At 39.9% G+C, this 27,013-nt stretch overlaps 3 protein-coding genes across 5 annotated transcripts in view; 2 read left to right on the top strand and 1 right to left on the bottom strand.

Annotated features, from left to right (window-relative positions):
- The first annotated feature begins 281 nt into the window (after positions 1–281).
- Positions 282–7,459, top strand: ro60 (Ro60, Y RNA binding protein). 3 transcript variants are annotated; one of them, XM_020652226.3, is made up of 9 exons: positions 282–308; positions 1,379–1,984; positions 2,510–2,730; positions 3,695–3,841; positions 3,939–4,076; positions 4,187–4,303; positions 4,585–4,701; positions 4,927–5,073; positions 5,732–7,459. In XM_020652226.3, exons 2-9 carry the CDS (start codon positions 1,396–1,398, stop codon positions 5,882–5,884), a joined length of 1,629 nt encoding a protein of 542 aa, XP_020507882.2. In that variant the 5' UTR covers positions 282–308; positions 1,379–1,395; the 3' UTR covers positions 5,885–7,459. The 3 variants fall into 3 exon arrangements, with proteins under 3 accessions (XP_020507882.2, XP_065809918.1, XP_020507890.2); XM_065953846.1 differs by lacking the exon at positions 282–308 and adding an exon at positions 342–748; XM_020652234.3 differs by lacking the exon at positions 282–308 and adding an exon at positions 813–1,262.
- A 336-nt stretch (positions 7,460–7,795) lies between these two features.
- Positions 7,796–27,013, top strand: part of cdc73 (cell division cycle 73, Paf1/RNA polymerase II complex component, homolog (S. cerevisiae)) — a 29,764-nt gene continuing 10,546 nt past the window's right edge. Inside the window, exons 1-11 of the mRNA XM_020650648.3 lie at positions 7,796–7,959; positions 8,645–8,750; positions 8,908–8,977; positions 9,873–9,935; positions 10,141–10,193; positions 12,166–12,254; positions 12,438–12,651; positions 15,894–15,992; positions 16,303–16,381; positions 16,549–16,613; positions 26,191–26,248. Coding sequence (XP_020506304.1) covers positions 7,829–7,959; positions 8,645–8,750; positions 8,908–8,977; positions 9,873–9,935; positions 10,141–10,193; positions 12,166–12,254; positions 12,438–12,651; positions 15,894–15,992; positions 16,303–16,381; positions 16,549–16,613; positions 26,191–26,248 — 1,027 coding nt within the window. The 5' untranslated portion in view covers positions 7,796–7,828. The remainder of the gene's footprint in view (positions 7,960–8,644; positions 8,751–8,907; positions 8,978–9,872; positions 9,936–10,140; positions 10,194–12,165; positions 12,255–12,437; positions 12,652–15,893; positions 15,993–16,302; positions 16,382–16,548; positions 16,614–26,190; positions 26,249–27,013) is intronic.
- On the bottom strand, positions 18,943–22,946 carry LOC109996500 (beta-1,3-galactosyltransferase 2). The gene is made up of 2 exons (XM_020650660.3): positions 22,139–22,946; positions 18,943–21,472 (listed from the first exon to the last, which is right to left on the bottom strand). The coding sequence occupies exon 2, from the start codon at positions 21,330–21,332 to the stop codon at positions 20,091–20,093; it is 1,242 nt and encodes a 413-aa protein (XP_020506316.2). The 5' UTR covers positions 21,333–21,472; positions 22,139–22,946; the 3' UTR covers positions 18,943–20,090.

Genomic DNA, 27,013 nt, shown 5'->3' with positions numbered 1-27,013 from the left:
TGTAAAGTAACCTTATAGCAAATTGGAGCTTTTGAGTGAGAAGAGCTATATGAGTATAGTTTTACGACCATAAGCATAATGCTGAGAGAAATGTTATTACGGACAAATGTGGCAAAAAAAAGAGGAGCATCTTATGAGCTGCTGTGTTGATACTTTGGTACTCTGTATCCCAGCATCCACTGCGGCCCCGCCCCTATCTCCCTGACGGTCAGAGCGGAGGGGAGGAGGCCTCTTTGTGGTCCAGCCACATTAAACACTTCAGTACTGTGTACATTTTTATTTTTTTATTTTTTTATTTTTTTTTTGCGGTAAGTTAATGAGTCATCGTGTATTTTTAAGCGAAATGTTATAATTGAAAGACACTTTGTGTTCAGAGTAAACTCAGAGCAGCTTAGTTCAGGTTAGCTCAGCTCCTGGTCATCCCAGGCGAGCTGCATCAAGCCGCCTCGCTAGCTGAGCTTTCCCCGGGTGTCCGGCTGGGAAAAAGCTCGGATGTGTGACTTTGTAGTTTACAACGTGAGACAGGGGATCTCAGAGACAAACATAACACTCCCTGAGAAACGTGTGGACTGACTTAAGCTAGGATATACTCACCATGAATATCATGTTATTAAGGACTTGCTGAGGCTTTTGGCTAACGATGCCTAACTTCGCATTTCCAACACTGCTCTCCTCCGCTAGCTCATCTCACTTAGCTCACTTTAATTAGTAACGTTAGCTCACTGCAGGTTGAAGTGGAAGTAACCAGGTGAGATCGATGGATTTTCGGCATTTGACAATGTGTGCACAGTTGTCTGCCATCCTGTATTGCCATCTCAGTGTGGCTTGCATCTCTCTCATGTGTTCTCATCATGTCTTGTAATCGGCTTTAAGTTATTTTCGTCCGTGCACTGAGGCATACTGAGTAAGTATTGTTGCTAACTAAGTCATCGTTATGTTGTTTTTGTGGAGGATCTCTCTCGACAGTAGTTCTGGAGCTCAAACTAAGGATGTATGGGGTCATGTTGGGGTTTTGGAAAGTTGCACTGCTTTTTTCTTCCAGTTTACATCTTTTGTCAAACCAGAGTCATGAATGGGAAATGAACTCTGACATCAAATCTGACATGTTTACCTTTATTAGCTGTGCACTTCTAGTCGACTGATTGTTTTGATGAGATTTGTGTTTCTTCACGGTGGACAGTGAATATTATCAATCTATTCTAGAAATGTAACCTTTAAGCAGTCAGAAATCTTGCTGACTTTTACTTTGAAGTCAAACAATGGTAGGTTCAAGTTTTCCAAAGAGGGTTCAATACTTTACTTACTAAGATTTGACGAATCAATTAAAACTATTTTTGTTGTAGCTCTTGTAAATTCCCTTTCACTGCTTTTGTTTCAGGCCTTCTGTAGTTTGCAATGGAGCCATCGGAAAGTACTAAAATATCTCCATCAAGCAACCACACCCAAAACTCAACAGGTGGTGGTGGCTGTCCATGGGAGGTCACCGACAAGGCCAGACTGTGCCGTTTCCTCTGCTACGGCTCTGAGGGCGATGCATACACAGCCAGAGAGGAGGGGCAGGTCAGCATGGAGGGTGCAGGAGCTCTGCTCTCCCTGCTGCAGGACGGCCGGGGTGCTGAGGTGGTTGAGGAGATAAAAAGGTTCAGCCAGGATGGACATGCTGTCAGACCTGGCCCCACCTTTTTCGCCTTGGCTTTGTGCTCCCAGCACTCGGAGCTGAAGACAAGACAGGCGGCCTTCAAAGCTGTGAAGGAAGTTTGTCGGGACCCTGCCCACCTGTTCTCTTTCATCCAGAACAAGAAGGAATTGAAGGAGGGTATGAAGTGTGGGATTTGGGGACGTGCCCTGAGGAAAGCAGTGTCTGATTGGTACAATGAGCAGGACGCCATGAGTCTGGCTGCGGCTGTGACCAAATGTAAACAGAGAGAGGGATGGACGCACCAGGATCTGCTCAGGCTCTCTCACACCAAACCAGCCAATGAAGGTGAGTTTACACATAGCCACAATATATACAGCCTCTTACAAGGTTAGGCTTACGTATTATTGTTTTTACATTACAATATCCATGTCGTGCAGTATAGAATTTGTAAAGGCAGTTTGAAAAATCTCTTGTTTGCTCGATGATTTAAATTCATCGGAGGTGAATTAAGTCATCATGTTCGTCAGGGACACAGGTAGTCATAACTGCGAATCATGAAGGAAGTTCATTGAAACACCAACTTGTTCTATGTGTAAGCATTGATCGAGAGCAGACAGGAACAGTTTGTCTGATTTTGATAATTGATTTAAAAGGTGGCATGGTCACGAATCAAGGGAAGGGAAAATAATAAAATGTCATGAGGATAAAACTCCAGAATCCCATTAAGTGTATTTAAAAAAAAAAGCTGACATAACCACAGTGCTAACCAACATCTTAATCACTGCGTTGCTACTATGTTGAAACATTGTGGTTCTTTTGAATAAAAACATCTTCAGTCAGACTGTAATGGCCGTGCATTTGTGTTTGCAGCTATCGCCTTGATCAGCAAATATGTAACAAAAGGGTGGAAAGAAGTCCAGGCTGCTTACTCGGACAAAGAGAACTCTGAGGAGGTGGTCAAAGTGCTTCTGTATCTGGAAGTAGTGGAGAAGGTCAAGCACAGTTGTGATGAAACAGAGGTCATCAATTTAATAGAGGAACATAAACTGGAGAGGGAACAGTTGCTGACAGAACACCTGAAGTCCAAACAGGTGAGTGTTTTGCACAGCTTGACCACTATATATACCATAAGTTGATAAGAAAACAGCTGAGTGGACGTTAGTCTAGTCTGGAATTGGTTCACAATAAATAAAATCTTTACCAATCCTTGATAAAGTTATTTGTTTAAGGAAGCAGCCGTCTGAGGGCCTTTTCAGTCATGTTGATGCAAAATCAGTTCACAGTCCACGTAAGAAAAGGCCTATATTCCCTTAAAGGTCACATATTATTCTCTTCTTCAACCAGTTTAAATAAGTCTCAGAGGTTCCCAAAACATGTCTGTAAAACAATCCTTACCCAAAATCTACTCTGATCCTGTATTTGATCGTGCCTATAAACTCCTCTATTTCAACCCTGCTCAGAACGGACTGTTTCTGTGTCTGACCACGCCCCTCTGGAAGGGGTTATGGCTTGGGCTTTCTCGCACCTTAGGGCAGAATAAACACCTAGCTATGGGAGAGTCACTCACCTGGGGGAGGGGTTACTGCCCTTTGTGATGTCATGAGGGGAAAAACTTCAAACAGCCTGTTTGAGCACACATTTTCTGAAAAGTGGAGCAGGGAAAAGACGGAGAGGATGGACTATTCTCCTAATGGGAGGTTTGTAGAAAGGCTAAGGACACATTAGTGTTAGAAATACATATTAAAGTGTATTTTGCATAATATGAGACATTTAAACTCATGTATCGTCTCTCACAAGTGATCTTGTTGTTTGTGTGTTAAATTGGAATTTAATCATGGCAATTATATTATTTTCTTTCTTTTGCTTTGTCGTCTTAAAATGCTATATATAATTTCAAGAATAACTGAACTGCATTTCTCTGCAGACTTTACAAAGAAAGAAATCATGACTACTGGCCCGGGCAAGTCTTCAGTTGGGCAGCCAAAGATGTTTAACTGTAGCACTTGGCATTATGGAATGAATCTCATAGAGATATATCTGTTTAATTGTTTTGAGGTATGGAGGTCTTTGTTGAAGGAAATGCCTCTCCAGTCAGTGCTAAGGATCTTGGGTAAGATGACGTCGAACAAAGTGCTTGAACCTGGAAGTTCAGAAGTGCAAGCTGTGTGCGACAGAATCCAGAGTGAGACGGAACTAAAGAAGGTAGGACTCGGAGATCAGAACCACGAGTTTACATTTGTTCTTGAAATGTAACTTGACTCAGTCTACAGTATTGTATGTTTTGTCCTGAAATAACCAGGCACAGCTCCATCCTTTCAGCATCCTTTTGACTTCCGAAAACTACAAAAGAGGCCAAGGCTTTCAGGGTAAGACAAAGTGGGAACCAGACAGCAGCATCCTCAAAGCAATGGACTCTGCTTTTTACAAGAGTTTCATGGTAGGTTCTTTTCTCTTTTCCTAGATTCTCACAAAACATTAAATAAGAAAGAAAACATCACATCGGCGTACTCTCTTCACCTCTTGTTATTTTTTCTATTCTGTCCTCAGAATGTGGAGCCTCTGGGTAAACGCTTCGTAGTGGCAGTAGACGTGAGCACATCACTGAGCAGCATTGTCCCCGGGACGTCGATCAGTACTGCTGTCGCCGCTGCAGCTATTACTATGGTAAGGCGAGACAAATAGACAGTGTGGCTAATAATTGCTTCGGCTTGAACAGCTGCTTGAGCGGCTCTATCTTTGGAGGGAGTAGAGATCAAGGAATTTGTCTCTTGATACGTACTGTGGATTCCTGCAGGGGGAATTAGCTGAGAGTCATCCCAATGATGTTTCATAGATTTCGGGGGCTCGGTCATACTTCTGATGCATTGTGTGCGTTTACATGTGGGAAAGATCATTTGTTTTTTTCTAACAATGCTTTTCATTTTTGGCCCTTGTGTCTTTTGCAGATCTTTGCAAGGACAGAGGCAGACACAGATGTGCTGGCTTACTCTGAAGGAGCTGTGGTTCCATGCTCCTTCTCTGCTGACATGACTCTCTCACAGGCAACAGTCGAGCTGGTTAAGGTAAGGCATGCCACAGCACCAAGGACTACTTAATCAGTTCTAATTTAAGATCACTGTGATATGCATATGTATGTTTAAAATAAGGAATTTAACCATCTGTGATAACACACTATCACCAGCTGTTCCTCACATAAAGGGCAGTTTAGTAGCATTATTATTATAGCATCGATTCTGATTCTGATTAACCTCGGTTAATTATGATCTATCCACCATTCCATGTTCCAGATCCCGAGCGGGAGCACAGACTGCACCCTTCCCATCGCATGGGCCACAGAGAACGGGAAAGCAGTAGATGTTTTCATCATTCTGACAAACAACCCATTGTGGATGTTTACTGCCAGCCCCGTGGAGACTCTAAAGAAGCATCGACAAGTATATTCATCAATTCATGTCTGCTTAGGGAGGGGATCTTTTTATTGCATCATGTCAAATGTGATACATTTTCAAATAATTTAAACATGTTTAATGTGACACTAATGATTGTTGGACCTTGTCAAAGCGTAATTTCTCTCACTGTTAAGACATATGTACATGTGGTTGAACTTGATCAACACGGAAAAACTCCGGCAAGTGTGATGAGGTTGCTTTTCTAGTTTCAAGTAATGCTTAACCTGTTTTCTAACGGCAAGATGACATTTCACTAGTATAAAGTTTATTCTTTCAATTCACATGATTCATCTTGTCATTTCACTCATTTGGAGTAACATAATTAGACCCGAGCACGTTCCTTCAAAAACATGAATGTTTAAGCTATGAAACACATGCTAGTCTTTCTAATCAAGTGTTAATACCTCACACTTTGACTGTGCTTCTTCAGTGAGGCACTCAGCTGCTCCCTTTGATCTTGTTTATTTTTTACATAAAAGAAAAAGTGTTTAATTAGTGCCCCACTAAGCCTCGTCGGTAGCAGAAGAATTAATGAACAATCTATTTTTATATAAATATAAGAGTACTTACAAGTGATTTGTCCGTTCAAAGATCAATTAAAACAACAATTTATGATTGTATTTTGTGTTTGCTGTCTCGACAGAAATCAGGAGCTAATTCCAAGTTGGTGATGTGTGGACTTACTTCAATTGGACATGGTATCGCTGACACAGAAGACAGGGGTTTGCTGAGCGTCTGTGGCTTTGACCTTGGAGCTCTGAGCGTCATTCGTAACCTAGCCCAAGATCTGATCTGACTAGTGCTGGGACTTTTGGGACTCAACTGTCTCTGAGTCATGACTTTAGAGTACAAAAAGACACCAAGTGGACCAGGGTGGCTCACTTAGCGAGTAGAGGGCCCTAAAACAGCACTAATCCAAAAGATGTTGACATTAACATTTTCAATTTCTCCTTTTGTATGATGTCGCATACAGGTCAACTGACAAAGTGTCCAGCAGGCTGGACAACACTCTGGAGAAGATATTTCTTCTTTTTAAATGCTGAAATATGAAAAGAAAGTCATAAGAAATGACATGTCCCTGCATGTCATGCTGGCAGGTGTAGTGCACAAAAGCTTCCTGTGTGACGGGCTGTTTACCTCTGATGGGTTTCGGTGAGCCAAGAATCTTTACGACAATAATTCCGCCACTTACAAAAATATGTGGCCAAATAAAGGAAGAGGAACACTGTAAGAGTCTGAATGTTAGAAGTGAGTTCAACTATAGGGTTATTTTAAGAGCAATTACTTTAGTTTCTTAGTATGTTTCCACGGTATGATTTAGCAGGTCTGACGGGATGGTTCAGGTTTGTCCCTCTTTTATGTAGCATAAAGGCTAAACGGATCTAATGTCAAGAAAGCACCAAAAGCATAAAAACTGCAATGTGTTCTGCCATTTTTGAGTTTTTAAAAATCTTTCCACTTTCATTTACAAAAGTCTGGCCTTTGCCAAGCGTCAGTTTTAGTTGTGCTGACATCTGTTTCCCCCCCGAGGTCAAATTAATTAAAAAACTTAGTTCTGCTCTTGTCAGACTAACTCTTTGAAAGGATACGCCCTTGGTGCTCTTAAACATGATCTGTTTTTGCAGGAATATTTGGGATATTTTGATCAGTTTACTGTAAGTTGGAGACACATTTGTATTTGACTATAATGCTGAGGAAGGAGCGAATCATAGCTATTTAACTACTGTTTACCAAGACTGATACTGTTAGCACAGTAATGTTTCTGTATGTTTTATGTAAGGATGTTGATTATGCAAAAACTAACTAATTATTGCAACCTTGCTGTAATAAAATGGATTGAATGTACGTTAGTTAAAACATGTCGGGGTTTAAAGTAGAATGCTTTATATTTCTTCTGACACAGTGCACAGAGTTTAGGGTCTGAATTTGTGGAAAGGCAAACAACTACAGTGATGCTTCTTGTTTTGGTCCACAGCATCACTAATCAATCATTCTGGTCTAATTCACTTCTTATGAAGACAATTTTCTGACCATATTACTGTGAGGAAGTCACCCCCCACATACACACACATACACACACATGCACACACATGCTGACACTGACACATTCAGAGTTGAGACAATGTCCACTGCGTCTTGTTTGAAGGTCAAAATGCTACTAGGCAAAAAATATTTGTATAAAATTGTGATTTGATACATTTTAAGTTGAAAGTCTGACATAAGAGTTAGTAATTATGAGGTTTGTTGACAAGTGTTTATCACCGTGATTAACTTTTCTGTCATCTTTGTCTGATGTATCCACTTGTGTAACTTCCAAGTACTTGACTGTAGTGGCAATGTAAACCCCCAATAAACAATCTGCTGCTTTTTATTTTGTATTGTATTCATTACTTGTTGCTTGAGTTAAAATCACACTAAGCATGTCTGTCCTTTAAAAGTGTTCTTGAGCAAGGCACTCAACTTCATGACTCAACAATCATTTGTGACAGTGGCAGGAAGAAATTAACTACACATTTAGGGATTTAATTTATCAACCTAGCAAACACTTAAAAAACGAATCAATTGGCTGCTTTAACAATAATACAACAACAACAACAACAAAAACTGGAGGAGACTTCTTTTTTTTTTTTACATTAGTTAAATACCAAATAAAAGTTTGATTCAGGTCAGGCATGTTGCGAGTCCGCTTCGTGTTGATATCTGGGGGCCTTGCAGACGCACTACATCAAGACAAGTGAAGATGGCGGATGTGTTGAGTGTTCTCCGTCAGTACAACATCCAGAAAAAAGAGATCGTCGCTAAAGGAGATGAAGTTATATTCGGGGAGTTTTCCTGGCCGAAAAATGTCAAGACCAACTACATAATCTGGGGGTATGTCAGCGCTAAACCCTGTTTTTAATGCCTCTGTGGGCCCTCCGCTGGAGCTCATCGGTCCCTTGTGGAGCTGGTAGCCGCGGAAGGCTAGTGAGATGCTACATGCTAACCTAACTCTGCCTGCTGTTAAACTTCAACCACTGTTTTTGGTTACTTTAGTGCCACACGGAAATACGGTGCCCTTACCCATGGGGCTTCTTCGCTAGTCTAAATCCATTTCTATTTATCTATTTTTCAAAACTTAAACTATATTCGTGAGAGAAATAGCTACAGCTGCTGAAGTAATGTGATGCTAACCAGTTAGCGACGGGAGCTAGTGTTTAGTTGTGGTGCCATGGAGTTGGACATTTAAGCACAGCAACTTTAGTGCTTCACTTTATGTACAATAATAAAGACAAACATTTTATTGTATTCTTGGCAAGACAAACTTTGCGTCTGTAGCGGTGAAAGTTAAATTGCATTCAGAGAAGTTGATCAGCTAACTGTTGATAGTTTTTAATTTCAGAAGCAGATTAAAGCCTCTTTATTATCTGTTCATTATTTCTTACAGTAATGAGCAACTAACATAAACTTAAATGTACCACCTGCAACAGTGTGTCTACTTTTACTTAGTCAAATGCAATGATTGCAAACTTAACTTTGTGATTTTTGTGATTTTCTTTGCCTTTGTTTCCTCCAACAGAACTGGTAAAGAGGGCCAGCCCAAAGAGTATTACACTTTGGACTCTATCTTGTTCTTACTCAACAATGTGCATCTTCCGCATCCATCCTATGTGCGAAGAGCTGCAGTAAGTACCCTGGATTACCTGCCAATACTGCCTTCACCTGTCAGTGCCAGGACTTCCAGAATAATCCCGTGCTATTCCAGTCTCTTTCATCAATTGAAATGAATCACAGTTTTCTTCCTGAGGATGTTTTTGACATATTTGTATGTTTATTTTTCAGACAGAGAACATCCCTGTTGTCAGGCGACCTGATCGAAAAGGATTGCTGTCGTATCTCAATGGAGAGAGTTGTAAGTATATATAGTTTATGATGTAGTTTGGTCAACATTTGTTGTGTTGGTATTTTCTTGTCATTGTGGTTATACGTACAGTTGTACACGTGTGAACCACCAACCTGCAAGATGAAAGTAATCCTATGGCTACAATGTTTGTTATTCACTAGGGCCCGGTCGGTATGAGATTTTTGGGGCCGATACTGATATCATCGATATTGGGGAGAGAAAAAAATGTGATACTGATATATCCGCTTATAACTTTCTTAGATCTGTGTTTGATCTGTAGAGATAGATAGATATAGAAATACACATTTATTGTGTTGGTCCCTCATATGCAGTGGGATCCCATCAAACACTTGTGGAAAATATATATTATGAAGACACGATGGTCACTCAACTGGAAAGTAACTGTGTATGTATGTGCATCATCGCTCGACACTCTGGAGAGTGATAAAGCTTGTTGTTGGTGATAGCCACAGAGAGAACTGATAGTTTAATACATTGATACTCAAATGAAATGTTATTTGACTAGTGAATAAATTTAATAATATCGGCACATCTGTGATGAAATGAGCAGATACCGGTAGTGACTGGCTATGCTGATATCGCCGATATTATCGGCTGACCGATTAATAAATTGGGCTCTATTTACATGTTTATGTTCATTAACGTGCAATGTCTCTATTTAAGACGGCTAGCTGATAAGAGGTCTGATATTTTCAGTGAGGACAATTTATTTGTTACACTGTTTTATCTGCTGTCTGTTATCGAGATTTTAGTCAATATGTGCAAATCTAATTTTGACAACAGCGGAGCAGAGATAGCGCCCCCCTTGACCTTTGACCCCAGCTTGGGAACCAGTGATCTACTTCTGTCTGTTAACGCTGTTTTCTAATCTTTTCTTTCACAGCGACATCGACAAGCATCGACAGAAGTGCACCTATAGAAATAGGTTTGCAGAGGCCAACCCAAGGCAAGTTCACACCATGCTTCTTAAATTTGAACTACTTCTATGGACATCATGTACTTCATTATGAGCATAGTATGTTGTAAAAACAACTTTTGTATCATGCTGATATTGATCACATACTTTAAATTCATTTCGTTGTTTTTCTGTCGGTAAAGTGGGTTTAAAAAAATCCACTCAGTAAAATAATGACACTGTTCTGCTTTTTTAGTGAAAAGAGCAGCGGATGAAGTTTCTTCTGAAGCCAAAAAACCAAGAATCGAGGTAAATTGGTATCATTTCTCTTGTGTTCATGTTTTGTAGTGTAACTGGTGAGCATTCCCTCCTACGGTATAAATCTCTTCTCTGCAAGCAGGAGCAGTTATAGGAGTTTAACACTGTCACTGTCAAGGTTTTGGGGATTATTGGTTAAAAGATCAATAATCTATAACTTCCACAATTGTCATCACTTTTAAATGTGACCAAAGGGAGACATTTTCCAACTTTCCAATTCCTAGCAAGGAGTCTTAGCCTAGACGTATTTTAGGAACACTCAGAGCAACTCTGAGCAAGGAATGGACAGAAACGTTTATCTTAGTGAGGAGGCGTGGTTGACCCTGTTGCTAGGTACCTTTTGTCAGAAGCTGTGATTGGTTGAGCCAACAAAATGGAAAAAAAAAAGTAAATGATAGAATCCAGTCAGAAATTTTGCAATTATAAACACTATGAAATTAGCATCTATGTGATAATTTGTGAGATGTACTTTAAAAGTATATAGCCTACAAAATGTTTGAAATCACATGCCCACTTGTTCAGCAGCTTGTTCACATGCTGATCTTATATCAGCAGGTAAAAGCTTTTAATTAGTGATTGGATCCACCTGTGGAGGTGACCGCATGTAGAGTAACTCAACATGCATGTCTCACTTTGTCCTGAAAAAAGTCATAGATGAATTGAAATGTCTGCACGAATCGTTTTAGTCTGTTCAGCCAAACTATGAGTCAGAAATAATATTTATTATTCAGTGTTTGGAGAACATTTCTTAATTTTTTCCTCTGCTTGAGAAACTCTTAAACCTGTTAAAAGCCCTCCTCACTACTCCTAACAGTTATACACCTTAGGAGCTCTCTTAAGGGCTATCTAGTGTTAACTTTGAGGGAAAATTCTTAGAAAATGTCCTGATTCTAAGACTTTTCTTAGAATTTTGTTTTAGTACTTAGTAGGCTTTGTGAATACAGCCCCTGGTGTTTGACAGTGACATTTGGTCCAGGATCTTTAAACACATCAATAACTGACCAAAACTAAAAGTGTCTGTTTTGTTCGAGGTTGAAAGAATGTGAGGGTCAGTGTGTAGTCAGAGAAATAGTCAAAGCTCCATTAGTGCGCCCTCCTCGGAGACTTTGTTGTCATGGAGGCATTTTAAACTAACATCTTGAAGGCCATTGAAGCTACAAAGCAAACGTTTGTGTAAAATACAGTCAGAGAAAAATACAATAGTTTGTTTTTAAACTTTTGTGAATACAGCACTTACAGGGGTGATAGTAGACACTCTGCATCAAACTGAAAACACTGAAATTCAAGGACCGGATCGACTTTAAAAGCATCCCAATCATGTCCTAAGTTAAAAATGAACAGTTACTGAACAGTATCCAAAGGTTTTTTCAGCAGAGGGAAAGTAAACACAATCTCTGAGGAATATTTATGTTAAAATAATCAGCAGTAAGGACCAACCTGAAACTACAATGTATCACAAGTAGGGTGTTAATTTATGGAACAGCTGCAGTGAAGAAATGAAAACATGTCAAACATTAGGAAAGTTTAAACACATTTTCAAAATAACATATTTAACAAAAATATAATTGAAGAGTGGATGAGAAAAATGGAATCAATATAAGTTGTAAGTTCTGTACCGTCTACCAATGTGTGTAATACATCATATTTGTTGCTTTTGTTACTTAGGTAGTTATTTGTGTTCTTTGACTTTCCATCACCCCTTTGCAACATCAAAAATCAAGCTACTACAGAAAGTAGTGTACCGCCCACTTTTTTATGGCTAATAATCAAATCCGCTATGGGAAAAATGAACAGGATTTTTACTTCTGGCACCACACTGTTGAGCCCTATTGTTGTTTGCTTTGTTTTTAATGTATATTTTTAATTTTAAAATATGTTCTAAATAAATAAATGAAATGACATCTGTTACAACATGTTATTTCATTCTGAAGCTCACTTATGGTGTGTTCACTGTTTTCTTAAGGATGAGGAGCGGGTGCGTCTGGATAAGGAGCGTCTGGCTGCCCGTCTGGAGGGCCATAAAGAGGGCATCGTGCAGACGGACCAGATCAGGTATAGTTTAATTTACCCAAAGTCATCTGTACATAATGTTACATAATAAGTCACAACCTCTTAAATATGTATTACTTCACCTCTACAGTTAGTTACAACTTTAATAGAAAAACTGATGTGCAGCATTAATAAGACAAATATTCTAAAGGCTCTTGGTGTAAAAATCTATTTCCCATCTTCCAGGTCTCTGTCTGAGGCCATGTCAGTGGAGAAGATCGCAGCCATCAAAGCCAAGATCATGGCCAAGAAACGTTCCACCATCAAAACTGATCTAGATGATGACATCACCCTGAAGCAGAGAAGCTTTGTGGACGCCGAGGTGGACGTCACCCGAGACATTGTCAGCAGAGAGCGGGTGTGGAGGACAAGGACCACCATCCTGCAGAGCACCGGAAAGGTACGAGTCCACTTACTCACGATAACCAATCACACAGTTTTTTTTATTTTTTTTGTATTTTTTAGGGGGGGGGGGGAATACTTTTTATCCAGCTACTAGGGGTGCAGAAATGCAAAATTTTCTCTAATCGATTACTCTCCCATTGTTAAAGCGAGTACTCGAGTAATCATTTTGCAGTTCTTTTTTTTTTCTGTGATTCTTTTCCCCTACGGGAGGCCCCGCCCCCAACTATGGCGCGATGCCGACTGTATCTATTGATTAATTTGAATCTCTGGGATTTTAATAATTGTTAGTAATAGGTAGGGGTGTAATGGTACACAAAAATTTCGGTTCGGTACGGTTCCATATTTTGAAGCTTCGGTTCGGTACATTTTCGGTACAGTAAAGGGACATGATGCAACACTTTTTTTCTTTATTAGGAACATTTAGAATTTCCCTTTTACAAATTCGGCTAAGTGCAGCATCGACAGTTCAGACTTGTACACCGGCTCAGATTACTTTTTAATAACATTTTAAATGAAACGTTGTCAAAAAAATAAACTTATGCTTCCTTCAACCAAAAGAGTCTCCAATAAATAAAAGATATGAATGAAATAAAGCACTTTAGAATGAAATTAAGTAATTAACATAGCCTATATGTAAAAAAATATATATTTACAGTTACACCTTTTAGTTTATTAAGCCAACACTTTTTTGAATGCCCTTTTGAGCACATAATAAATATAATCACATCTGGGACAGTATAGTTTCATTTCAGAACTATTAATATTTCCCTCTGTCGATATAAGAACTTCAGTGGCATTTGTTGTGGCTTTGGCCCGTTCAGAATTACTAGGAAAAGGCTGTCTGTTGGGGAGGGAGGGTGTTCATTCTATCATGCTGCAGGTTATGCTCCCACACAGGGAGGCAGAGCCTTTATCAGCGCTTTGTCATCTATTTTCTTGTTGCGCTCGTGCACCTGAAGTTTTGTTTCTGTTTGAGTGTGCTCCTTTTTTTCTGTTTTGAATTAGGCCTCTCCTAGAATCCACAATTGGAGAACATTTCTTCAAGAAACATTTACAAAAATGTGGACTACAAAATGATTATTGGTTACATTTGTTTTGTAACCGATTATTATTGTTATTATTGGACGTTTGCATCCCCTACCAGCTACCACAAAAAATAAATATGAAATAATGGCTGTAAAAGCAGTTCTGTGCAGCAATACTTGCCGACATTTCACAGTCTTGTTAGAGACAAAGGTAGGAGAATGTATTTGAACTTTGCTTGAGAGTCCACTTTACTGTTCATACTTGAGTTTGTCATTCACCAAACCTGAAGAGAAAATTGGCCCAAGTGTAAAAAGAAAAACCTCCAAGTGACCAAACTCCTAATAAAAACCTGAAAGCACTAAAGTGACCACTAGATGGCAGCAACACAATCATTTTCACCAAGTGTGTGTTTACTTAATCTGACGTTCTAGTGGACATTTTGACTGGCACAACTACACACCTACACACCATTGTAGAGGAGATGTGTTACATGTTTTAGAGTCATTATTTATGGCACAATATAAATCACCTATTTAATCACCTAAACATTTACAGTTTCCCAAAAAATAGTGTTGCACCTACCTGTGTTGATGACAAATGTTATGTAACCATTAAGTGTATATATAAATAAACCTATTGTACTCATAGTATATCTTTTGTGAATATTTAACAGTGCTTTATTCGCAACTTATTTTAATGTTTGTTTCAAAACCTCGTTGAAGTTGTCACCTCCCTTCCTTTCATTCATCTCTTCCTCCCACAACCACAAACACCTAGGCTGACTCTCGATGTCCTCCCTAACCCCTGGGCCGTTACTGAATTTGTTAACGTTAGCTGGAAAGTGATTGAGTGCATGAGGCTGCGACGGCTCCAATGGTTAAATACAAATGGGACAGCACTTTGCGACTTCTCTGTAACCATGACAGCATGATTTAATGTGGCAAAAGCTTATTTAACGTTTTTTACTTGTCTCACTCACAACCATGGCGCTTATAAAAAGTTCTACTCAATATAGAACTCTAAATACATTTATTCGTTGTGGGATAAATAAAGGTTTATCTTATGGGACTAATACGCTCTCTGTCTCTCTTTTTTTGTTTATAGACTTGCAAATGAGTTATGAATTAGCTGTAGTTTCCAAATAACCTTTTTTAGTAGACTGTAAATAGAGCGTGGTTTCACCTTCCTGTTTTTTTACTGTCTCCACCTTTTTTTTCCATTTTATGCCGTTTGTTTACCTTTCAATTCTTGTGGGCTTCCCCGGGAAATCATATGTTTCACGTCACAATGCTATGAATGTGGGTAATTCCCTCACTTTAAGTCTGCAGAGATGCCCACTTACGGACAGGGTGCATAAAGGGCTCGTAAAGTCAGCGAGAGATCCCTCAAACAGCACTAAGCCCTCACAGACTTACCGGAAACACGCACCAAAGTCAGTGAGTGTGTAAGGGGGGACATCGAGATTGGGCCCTCGATTCTGCGGTAGCAAGCCCCACCTATTCCTGTTCTACTTCCACCGGGTGGAAGATGGAGATTAGAGGAACCAGCAGGGGAGAACAGCGCTGTGTGTGTTTGTGGCGCTGCTGCATTTTTGCGACACTATAAGGCCCGCTTGGCAAAGCTGGAACTTAGGCACTCAGCTCATTGACTGAAACACCAATATGACGCCGTCAGGGAATCTATATGAATGTACAAAGACATGCCCATGTTATTCTCTGATGATCCCATCTAATGATCCAGCCCTACTCCCTTCTGCTTAAGCAATGTTAGGTTTGTTGTATTATCTTGATATTAAAAAATGCTCTACTCTTTAAGATTTCCTGCCAATTTAATTTATTACTTACGTCAGGAGTCATCCTGAAACTTATGACACGAATGAGGTTAACATAAACAGAAGTAAGACGGTTAAAGAGGAAGATTACAGAGGATAATAAAAAAAGAAGACTGGGACTCATTCATTTGATGATTGTCTTGCAATATATATCAAGTATCACAGAGTCACTGTGCCGAAGCATTATTGTGATGAATGAGGTGCATAGCAATTACTATGAGACATCCTTTTCTGTGCATTACTTTAAATTAATTCACATCCACCTTGATGCTTTCCACTGACTGTTGTTCACCAAATAATGAGAAGACAGAGATTTTTTTAATTATTTTTTTTAGAGATATTACACTCATGATATCCTTTTTTGTGTTCCCCATCTGCAGAACTTTTCCAAGAACATCTTTGCCATCCTTCAGTCAGTGAAAGCCAGAGAAGAAGGGCGAGCACCGGAGCAGAGACCAGCACAGAACACTTCTCAAGCTGTAAGAAAAGACTCTGCTTATGTGCTATATATATAACAGTCTAAAATTGGCCAGGCACCAGTCAAATTCTAGTTTTTACATACTATTAGATGTTTAATAATGTGGCATGCATTAAAGAGTGAACTGCTGCTGGTCTTTTCACTTCCTATTCTTAAATCAATGGAGCTTGAAATGAAATGAGAGTTTGTGGAGAGAAGGTCGGTAGTTATTAAGCAGTGAAAAATCTCTACATGATGTGTACGGCTTGATTAAACAATGTAGTGACAAGCATGAACAGGAATAAATTACTCAAGATTCATGTTGTTTTCAGGACCCGTCCTTAAGGAACAAGCAGCCAGTCCAAGCTGCTTACAACAGATATGATCAGGAGCGATTCAAAGGAAAAGAGGGTAAGTTGTTCTGTAGCATCAAACATATAACTGAAGTTAGTGTGTGGCAGTCAAAAAAAAAAATATATATATATATATATATATATATATATATATATATATAAAAAAAAAAAAACATTTCCTTCTGACAGTAGTCTACAATTAAGTGACTTTTCATTTTATTTTAGAAACGGAGGGTTTCAAGATCGACACCATGGGCACATACCACGGCATGACCCTGAAGTCAGTGACGGTAAGACCAAAGCTCTGTTGTTTGCTCAGACCTACACGGTGTGTAAAAGTCACACTTAACACCTCTCAAAAGTCCCCTTTTAGATTTATTGGTATCTGTCCAAACAGCTGCCAACCAAAGCCTTATGTGACCTAAACATTTTTTTTACTTTATCCAGCTTATTAGGTTTTGTAATTTGAAGGTCATTTATTTCCTAGTTGTATGCTTCTCTTTTTTGTTTGAAAAACTCATGTCTAATTGTGTCCAATGAATGTTTTAATCCATGACCTCTCAAACAGAAGTTGCGTTCAGCAAAAATAACAATCTAGTGAGATGAGAATTGAATGTCAGAAAATGTAAACAACAGTGGTCCATGCCAATCGTTACCTCAGGCAAACAATATGTGGAGCCTGTCTTCAACATGTAATTCCTAAATATACTTAAATATATATATATATATATATATACTCTTTTTTTAAAATGACTTCACTGACAAGTTGCTTCACTTAACAAAATGTTTTATTGGCACAACAGCATTTTAAAATCATTTCAAAATAAGGATCTTTAAACAAAGTAGATTGTTCTTATTTATATATTTATATATGTGCATAGATTCTCAAATGATTTGTAATGGACAAAAATGTTCTCTTTTGAACAAAACAAATTGAGAATCCCCCTAGAGCACCTCCTCCTTCTACAAACATTTATGCAGATTTTTTGTTAAGTTGTATAGCTACACTCTGGGGAAAAACTTACATTGCAGTATCTTATCAGCTTAGGGTATATTTTAAGATATTGGTAAAATAAAGAAAATAAAATCAGATTTTTTTTTTTTTTTTTTTTTTTTTAAACGTAAATCTCAATCTAATTATCATACTTTTATTATTTGGGACTCTGAGCTAATTTTTTTGCTTTCAAATGGAAATCCCTTCCAACTTTCGGACTTTGCGTTCAGCCCTCTGACAGTGGCTCGAAAGAAGTTTACAACATTATAACTGGCCCGCTGGCCCAGATGAATGATTGACAGAGTCCGGGCCAGCTGATAAAATACTGCCTGAAAGAAATAGACTAACACGTTCTCAATTTCACAGCGGTATCCTCTCAAACCGGTGTTTTATCAGTAATTATTTTTTAAACGTCGTGCTAATAACTGCTACATCATCAACGTATCAAGCGCTCGTGCGCGTGCATGTGTGTCATAGTTGAAAAGCAGCCGACGGCTTTACTGCTGTCCCTCCCACGAGCACGCTCGCTACTCTCAAATTGTACACTCGCACACAGATGTTAGCGCAGGTTTTCTCTATTAAAAAATATGTTTGGTAAAACGGTTTTAAAACCATCAGATCCCGACAAAAGCCGAGCTTAAATCATCATTCAAAGGGGAAAAAAATCACCGGAAGAGTCGAGAGTGACAGCAGGGCATGACGAAAACAGAACGGAGAAGAGTTTCGGCCACAGTGACAGACAGCTGGAGGAGCTGGAACACGCTGCAGCTGAATTTCCCCTTAAAGTTAAAGACTAGATCCTGGTAAAGATAAAAGTTATTCACAAAGCATCTTAGCCCTTAAGAGATCTCCTAAAGTAAAGATCTAAGGATGAAGAGTTTCTCACAGAGAAGAAAGAAGGAGAGAAAGGTGATCATAACAATTCCAGCTCTATCACAGCCTCATATTAATATCAATCAGATTAAGTAGACTCTTACAGTTACCACCATGGTGAATAAACATGAGCATGTAGATATAAGAAAAATACACAATATTTGATATAACTGGAGCTCAATTAATTAAATAAAACTAACCTAATATTCACCTTAACCTAAAGATTAAACCTACATGAAACATATCCGACTAGTGAGAGTTCCCGCCCTCTGTGTCCGGCGTGAAGCCGTTTAATGTCCCCGACAACCACTGTAGTCACACTAGCCACTTGTTAGCAACCGCCTTTTTAAAGACGCGTAAAAACTTCAAAATTCACAAGTGTGGGTATTACCTAACGTAGTTTATGTGGTCTAACAAAACATCAACATCTCTTAAGCTTATGTTAACCACAGACCTTATTTCAGGCTTCTAACCACAAACCCATTCAAAATCCCCATTGACTTTTAGACGTTAGACCCCATGGCGCTCAAAGGGTTTTAGGACTCATTCCTGTGGCGCTCTATAGCCTCCATAAACAAGCTGTTATTCCTTCCCTGTTATAGACAGGGAAATATGCGGGATGGACGGTAGAATACACTGTGATCTCCTATTCCGCTTCTGCTATAGATTATCCAAATTACAAACTCATTTTGTATCCTTTGTCATTTGACTTCATGTGTAAACCAGCTCCTTAAAAATGACTTCACTTAATATTTGCTTCACTTGTCAAAATGTTTTATTGGCCAAGTACCTTTTTCACTCATCATCTACAAAACACACAAAGCAGAATTTGAGTAATTACAAAAAATAGCTCTGTATTTTTCAGACACAGATTATCCTCTAGTCAAATGAAACATGTACATAAAGTCTCTATGGATTTGACTCGGGCATAAAAACCATTTTTGTCCATTTTGTACAAAATCAGCAATCACTTTAGACAGCTGGGTCATTGTTTCAAACCTTTAATGCAGAATTTATATCCCGCACCCATAAGAACAAAGTGTGTACTGCCTCTTTCACACATGCACTGCAAACCTGAAGATGTCCCAATATGTCCTGGTGGGGTACATCTTTCAATGCACTCAGCTGAATCTCTACACCTGACTTTATGCAGACTCTTCTTTCCAGCCCTCTATTCCAAATTAGTGTGAAGACATGGCGGGGCAGATGTGTGACACAGTATGTAATAGTCTGAAACACTCAACACCAGCGAGTGGAAGGGGTGATGTTGTTCAGGCAGAGTTTGGCTGCTTAATACTCTACTGCTCATCTCAGTTGTCCAGTTAGTTTTCCACCGCTGTCTTTTTCTTGTGGAAAAACGCCCGAACATGTGATAATGTTCTTTGTAGAGATGCATCAATTGCAATTTCATGGGCCGATTCTGATTATCAATGTTTTCCCGATGAAGCTGATTTTCTGATGCTGATTTTCTTTCTTTAAACAATATGAAATTGGCTGCTATATATATGATATATCATGTCATGTTTTATATCAGTTAACTTTCATATGCATTGATTGATATGTTTTTTTCCCTTACAAAGTGATACATCTCACATCAGGTCTCTCACACTGAGGTTTTACCTTTTAAGGAGAGGGAGAGAGCTCTCGGCCACACTGCGGACGTTTTGTGGGTGTAGCTGTGGTGTTACTGTTTGTCGAGAAAAGCGCTGACTCAATTAAAATTGTTAGGTCGTGTCAGACGTCTCTCAGGGCCAAGCAGGGTGGAAATCATCCATTTCTAGTCTTCAGCCAGTAAATCAGTGCACCATTACATTAGACTCCGTCCTTCATCTGCACATGCAAACTAGTGCTGAGATGTAAATCAATTGTGTCAAGCAGAATCTGACTTTAACTTCATAGCTTAATGAGCCTCATTCTCTTTGTTGTGTTTGTTTCTATGTATCCTGCCTGTTCTCCCTCTACTCCTGTTGAAGCAGGCATTGTTTTTGGTGCTCTGCAGGTGATTCCAGTATTTGAGTATTTCATTAGGATGAAAGCCATGTGATGTAATAAGGTGGGAGTACTTGCAGCTGGAATAAGACACCCGCCAGTGGTTGAATAGGAATGCATTGGATGGAGGAGCCGGCTCTATACCAAGCTTGGCCAGGCATATTCCCACATAAACATCCTCCAAATGAAGGCGAGGGATACTGAGCGATTTTCGATAGATATTTGTCGCCAAGTCTCCTGAGAAGACGTAACCAGTCCCAGAACAGAAGGTGGGGTACCTTTCACCTGGATACAGTTCAGGAGGCATGTACCACTTGCTGTTTTTATTTCTATTTGGTGAAAAGTTTCTCATGTTATTGCCCGTGAAAAAGTTTGTTTTAGGCTTCATTTCTGGCCGGAGTAGCTTGTAAATGAGGTACTCCGTGTTGACAAACATGTCGCTGTCCGTCTTCATAACATAGCTGGCTTGTGGGCAGTATATTGCCACCCAGTTCAATCCCATCAAAGTCTTAATGGTAAGGTTGTTGTAGGTATCTCTGAAGTCCTGCTGGATGATATCGTGATACCTGTGACTCTCTGCTTCAAGCATCTTCTGCTGTAATAGTCCCAGCTCTCCGTTATTTCTTCCCAGCAGAAAAAGCCGGATTAATCCCAGAGTTGGAGCCACGCTCTCATTCGCCCATGTTTGTCGAATGGCATTTCTTGCCTCCACCTGCCGAGCCTCAGTGGTTATTAGCAACACAAGAAATGGGGAAGATCTGCTCTCTGTACATTTGTCTGGCTCGTTGATGAAATAAGTGTAAGGCCCAGGGGTAATATTGCCTCTGTGTTCTCCCTCTTCACTGACCGACAAAGTGTTCTCAACATTTGGCTCACCATGAGGTGAGGGGGCACCTTCCTTCTCATGTGTGCTGATGTTTGCAACAGTGGACTGAGGAGAAATGACCAGCCTCCACCCTGACGTTTTGGTGCTAATGTTCAGTTTGGCTTTAGATGTACCAAGCTCACCACCTTTGTATACCACAGGATGATGTCTGGACCACGGCATACCTGTGAGCCTAGGCTGAACCAAAAAGAGCAGTACACCCAGAAATGAGAGGAGATAGAAGAGAGATGCTGTGTACGAACAGCAGTGGCGTCGTTTCCATTGCATGGTTACAGCAGGAATGTTCTTCTCAAGACAGGTGTCAAACTTTTACGATGATCTCTAGCAGCTTCTCAACCGGCCTTAGCTCCTGGAGTGAAGTGTATTTGGTGGGTTGTCAGCTCTAATGTTTTATCTCTTGTCATTGCCTATGAAATGGGGGAGAAGATATTTGAGCCATTAGATTAACAGGAATGCCACATTAAAACTGATATAAGCTATATTTTTGTCTTGACAACTCATAATAGCGCTTTTCTAAGTGAAAGACAACTTTCTATGACTAACTCCCATCAAACAATGATTCTTCTTAACTTCATGGTTCTCTAATCATTTTTCAGCCGTTTCTGTTCAATGGTATTAACTACATTAGAAGACGTGCACCATTCTAGCTGATACTTTTTACTGTCTACTCTTCTTGATGTTATTTAGGCATCTTCATGAATGCTGAACACTGATCACAGTGTAATTGTCAGTTATCTGTTTTAAAGAATCATTTTGTTTTTCTGAACTCAACAGGAAATGAAGGGTGTGCCTTCTATAAGAGAAACGCTAGTTTCTATTACTGTTTATGTATGCAGGAGAGCTAACAGCACCCACAAAATGAACATGACATTTCTATTCCGTCAGTATTGGTCTTATTGAGGTTATTATTATTGGTTATTGAGAGAGCAGCCTATGTTTGCAGGCTGTGAGTGCCCTGAAGTGAAGATAAATAAGTGAAATGGAAACTAGTGTCTGGCTTATCAGGGCCAACATTCAAATCCTACACTGAAATGTGTTGCGTGTGAAAAGATGTGTTTCATGCATCAACTCACCGTTTTATTCTCTGCACTTTTTATTTCTAGCATCCATTGTTCCAGAATGAGATGATTTAATGTCCTCACGCACTGATCGCCCTTTTGGTCACTGATCCATCTGTGCTTTTGGCGAAATCACAGTCAGTTGGAGCTTGACTCTTTAGTTTCTCGTTTATTTCCTTTGTGATATGTCACAGATTTTCCTCTTCTGTCCACTCAAGCGTTCATAGTGCTGTTCTTTAGAAAAAGAAAAAGGTTTTGCTTCTAGGCACTGGTAGCTATCCACCACATGCATGCACAAGTGTGATTGTGCATACGTGCATGGGCAGAACATGTGTCTGAAATCCAGTATTGCAGCCTCTCAGTCTGTTTTGGCGCATTGTCCCTAGAGGCTCGATGCTAACGGTGCTGCGCTGCTGATTCTGCCTTTGGTCAAAGCGAGTCAAGCAGTATTGACAGTTAGCTGCAGCCTCTGGTCCTTCCGCTGTCCTCGTGTGTCGTATTGTGGAAATCAAAACAGCAGTGGATAGGTAGGAATCCTTTCAGGATGTTGGTTTTGCCTCACACGTCAACATTGGTCCATCTTCTCCTTTATTCCATACAGATCCTTGTTTCCTCTCACCCTTCCTCTCTAATTCACACGCTCTCGTGTGAACATCCCTCCCCCCACGTGCTTCTGTCCCTTTTTTGTTCTGCCTCTCCCTTTCTCAACATCCTCGTTCAGTAGGCTCTTCCTGTTTTCGCTCTGTGTTGTCTGTGAGCAGACTAGAGGAGTGAAAGCTGCGGGGGAGGAGGAAGATGAACGAGAGAAAGCACTGTGAGCTCTGCGTTGCTTCTGAAAGGCAGCGCTAGGCTTGGTAGGTGGTACGCTCATCCACCACGTCATGCCGTCTTTTAGGCTGTTGCTGCCTGCTCTGTTAAAGGGGAGGGGGTGCTGGGCTGCTGACCCATTTGTATTCACGCCCACTCTCCAGAAAGAGGAATAAACCATTATCTCAATTGTGAAAGAGAGGGATGAGAAAATTATGTCAATACTTGCGCAAACCATCAAGGTTAACAAATTGACGTGAGGTTACTTCTCCATTCTTAGAACACAGTAAAACCCCTGTTTACTGTTTCATGCACCTCCTGACAGTGTCCTATGCTGGATGATTTTGTTGATCCAAACAGAGACAATTAAAACAATGATCTGTCTACGCTCACTCAGCCATGGTGGTCTGCCGTCTCGATTTCCATATACGGGCATTGTCATTTTAATTCTACTACAATATGACTGGGAGCCATTGTTTTTTTTTTGGTTTTTTTTAAAGGAGGTTAGGGATAGAGGGGAGCTTGATTTTCTTTGCATGCACACTCATGGGCAGTTACGATCTCCCTTTTGTTCGGCCTGCACAACATTACATACCCTCATTTGTATCTTATTAGATAATAAGCAGGAAAGTTCCGGGAACAAAATAACCTAATACTGTGTTTGTGCTTAATCTTAAGCTCTATATGAACTGACAGTCAGTGGCTGTTTTCGTTACCGGCTACTACATGCTACTATCAAAAACAATATGTATTGCATACTGCGTTCAACAGTAGTATGTAGTAAGACTGCCAGTCGGTGGTAACTTAGTATGCCAGGAATGTGGAAGTAAGCAGTTATCCAGTTGACGGCTAACAACCCTACAGTGTGGTATCCACCTTCGATCTGAAGAAAGCCAACAAGTGTTTCATTTTGATTTTCATGATTGTGGGAATCAAAAATCATAATTGGTGATATCCTGTTTGTGATTATTTCCCCTGTTACGATGGCTGCGGCTGTCTGACCCGGTGTTTGGCATTGTGTGAAACAGTACGCGAAAAGACTGGTCTGATACATACTGTCGATTTTTCCATATACGTCCGGGTATCATTCCTGCAGATCTCGCATTTTTTGGCATACTGCTTACTGCATGACCAAATCAATAGTACATACTACTAGTTTAGTTGGTGGGTTCGAAAACCACCTGTGTCTTTCATTCATCCAAAATCTAAACATTTAGACTCCTAGCAGACATACTGATATGACAATCTGACTAGATTCCACAGTACCTGGCTACTGGAAAAGCAAGGAGATATGAACTACAATAGTGGTCAGTTTTTTAATATCAAAACTAGCAGGTATGTCATTTTTCAGTACTTGTGTTGTGTGACAGTTTTGCTAATAATCCCACTGTTCTTATTGTAAAACATGTTTAAGTTCAAATAGCAAGGCTGCTTTATATGGATGAAAAAGGTTTTGCACCCAACTTCAAACTCCCTCAAACACAATTTTAGAGCTGTAATATGAAGCAAAGCCTATCTTTGTGCAGTGCACTATCACCAGAGAGGAGCTGCTGCTGAGCTGCAGACAAGCAGTTTATCTGTAATTGACAGGGATCCTGCAGAGCTGCTGATAGGCCTGGCCCTCCAGCTAGAGGGGCGGATGAAGGGAACATTTTTAATGGTTCTCATCAGGAAACCTTGGGGGCTTTCTAATGGTATAGACTGGTTGTTTTATAATACCGTAATGTTGTTGTTGTTGTTGCTGTGCAATTGCCCACAATGTGCAGATGTTATCCTCTAAGGTTTGGCAAAGTGCTTTTGAAAGCAGAACTGCTTGGATTGGCAGGGAGTTCAGTCCTTGCATTTGTGAGCAGCATCCGGGCCAGGGCTGCAACCTACTTCAGAAGAATTTGATGCGGGATCAGATGCTGAAGGACAGTCGAAATGAATCTCATAGAATATTTACTCAATGTTTATTGTTTTAATTGAAAAGGCGTTGCCTGAATATTTCACTCAGCACCATTAACGATCTAACCTCTCTCCATTTTTCAAAAGCATCTCCAATATTGATCCTAGTTTTACCCATTTCGGCTCATGGAGCTTATAAGAAAAGTGCAGAGGCTTTTTAAGTCGAGAGAATCCATTGCATCTGAACCAGTTCACTCGCATGATTTGCCTGGCAAACCGAGAGGCATCCAAAATGGCCGTGTAGGGGTTCCTTAAAACCGCCTACCTTCTCTGGTAAAAACAAAAACAGCCGGAACAACCTTTCACACCAGAATCAAAACTTAAAAGGAGGACATACTGTTTACTGCATTTTTGTCAGAGAAGCCATCACTTCAACAAATCATTTTTCTTTAAATTCTGAGGATATAGTAAGATAATTGTATTCTTTAATTTAGTAGTTATCTTGCATATTGCTCATTTGATAAAGATATCCTTGTTTTCTGACGGTGTAAGCTGATCCATAAGCTGAAGCTGCTCATGTTGACGTTGACCTGCTTTTATCCATATTTAGAATAATTTTCAGCTTAGACATGGTACACTTTAAGTTTGTTCAAAATATTCACTGAGATGAAATACCTGACTAAACCAACATTCATTTGTTCATTGTTTGTACACGTAAAATTAGATTCTTTCAAAGGCAAAATAAAAACCTGATATTCTGCCAAATCCAAGCCAAAGTAGAGCCAGCTAACAACCACTGACATGTCAAATTGGCTGTAGGTGCAGTCCAACACTTAGTACAAGCAACTGACCATTAGACATGCTAAGGCTAAGACATATTGACTCATTTATAGACACTGAACAATGAGTAGGCATGTTTCTGTAGCTCCACTATCAGTGCGAGCTGCAACCGCAGCATGCAGCAATGTCAGCACATGATTGATTACACACACACACACACACACACACACACACACACACACACACACACACACACACACACACACACACACACACACACACACACACACACACACACACACACACACACACACTCACTCAATCATATAGTATTTGTGCACGGTCAGTCACACACTTACTTATCTACAGAAAATAGGAGGATGTGCAGCTATCAGCATGGATCATTTTCTTTTAAGATGTTTTAAAAGTAGCTTCTCCCTTATTCCCTCAACTCTTCCCTGAATATACTTTTCAGTCAAATTTAACATGCCTTAACAGGACCCCTTTTGTTGCTGGAATATTATTTAAAAACAGAGTTAGTTTTAGAAAATGTAATTTTTTTTTTTTGTGTTTTTTGTTGTTGTTTTTTGCAGGAAGGAGCGTCTGCTCGGAAGGCCCAGACCCCTGTTCTGCCGCCAGTACCGCGTCCAGGTTAGTGTCCAATTCAAAATGTCAGCATGTACATGTCTATTATCAAGTGTTTGAATAGGTTGAATAAGATCTGTGTCAAACCTCAATGTCAGGGCGCTTTTGACCAGCGCTTACCTCTGCTTACAAAAGTTGTCTTAAAAACATTGGTAAGGTATTGTGTCCTGGCATTAGCAGGAGACTCGAGACTTAAAAATTATACCCTCGAAAAATGAATGAGTCAATGAAAAGGGAGTCTGGTTGCACGAAATGAACCACACAAGGAAAAGGATTAGTTTCTAGTTCTGATTGGTCAACAAGGGAGAAGTGACATTGACCAGCAGGATGGTGTTCCAGAAGTAAAACTATTTCAAGCTGAGACGCTGTGAGCTGCATTGGTTTTGTGTAGAAAGAAAGCCATTAGTAGATGCAGGCCCTTGTGCTCATTGGTTTTACTTTACACTATATTTGGAATTAGCATATTCTTTATGCCCTGTTGGTTCAATAAGAACTCAGACTGATTAAAGGCTGATGTGGCAGAGGTGAGCTATCAGACACAACATCTGAGTTTTATCCCAGCTAGAGTTACACATGGATGGATGACTTCAGTCCCACACAGGGAAAAGTGGTGAGAATTCCTCCGCTGAACAGTAACTGCAGTATATTCTCAGGGAACAGAGAAGCTCTTCTTCTTTTCAGCCTGAGGTCTTCCATTTTATCCCCCAATTTTCCGAGACTTAAGAATTGTTCAATAGGTTTTCTCTTGCCCCATTTTTTCAGCAAAAAAAT

This window comes from Labrus bergylta, chromosome 4, assembly GCF_963930695.1.
Source record: "Labrus bergylta chromosome 4, fLabBer1.1, whole genome shotgun sequence".
In the NCBI taxonomy this organism is placed as follows: domain Eukaryota; kingdom Metazoa; phylum Chordata; class Actinopteri; order Labriformes; family Labridae; genus Labrus; species Labrus bergylta.
This window is presented reverse-complemented; position numbering and strand designations above follow the sequence as displayed.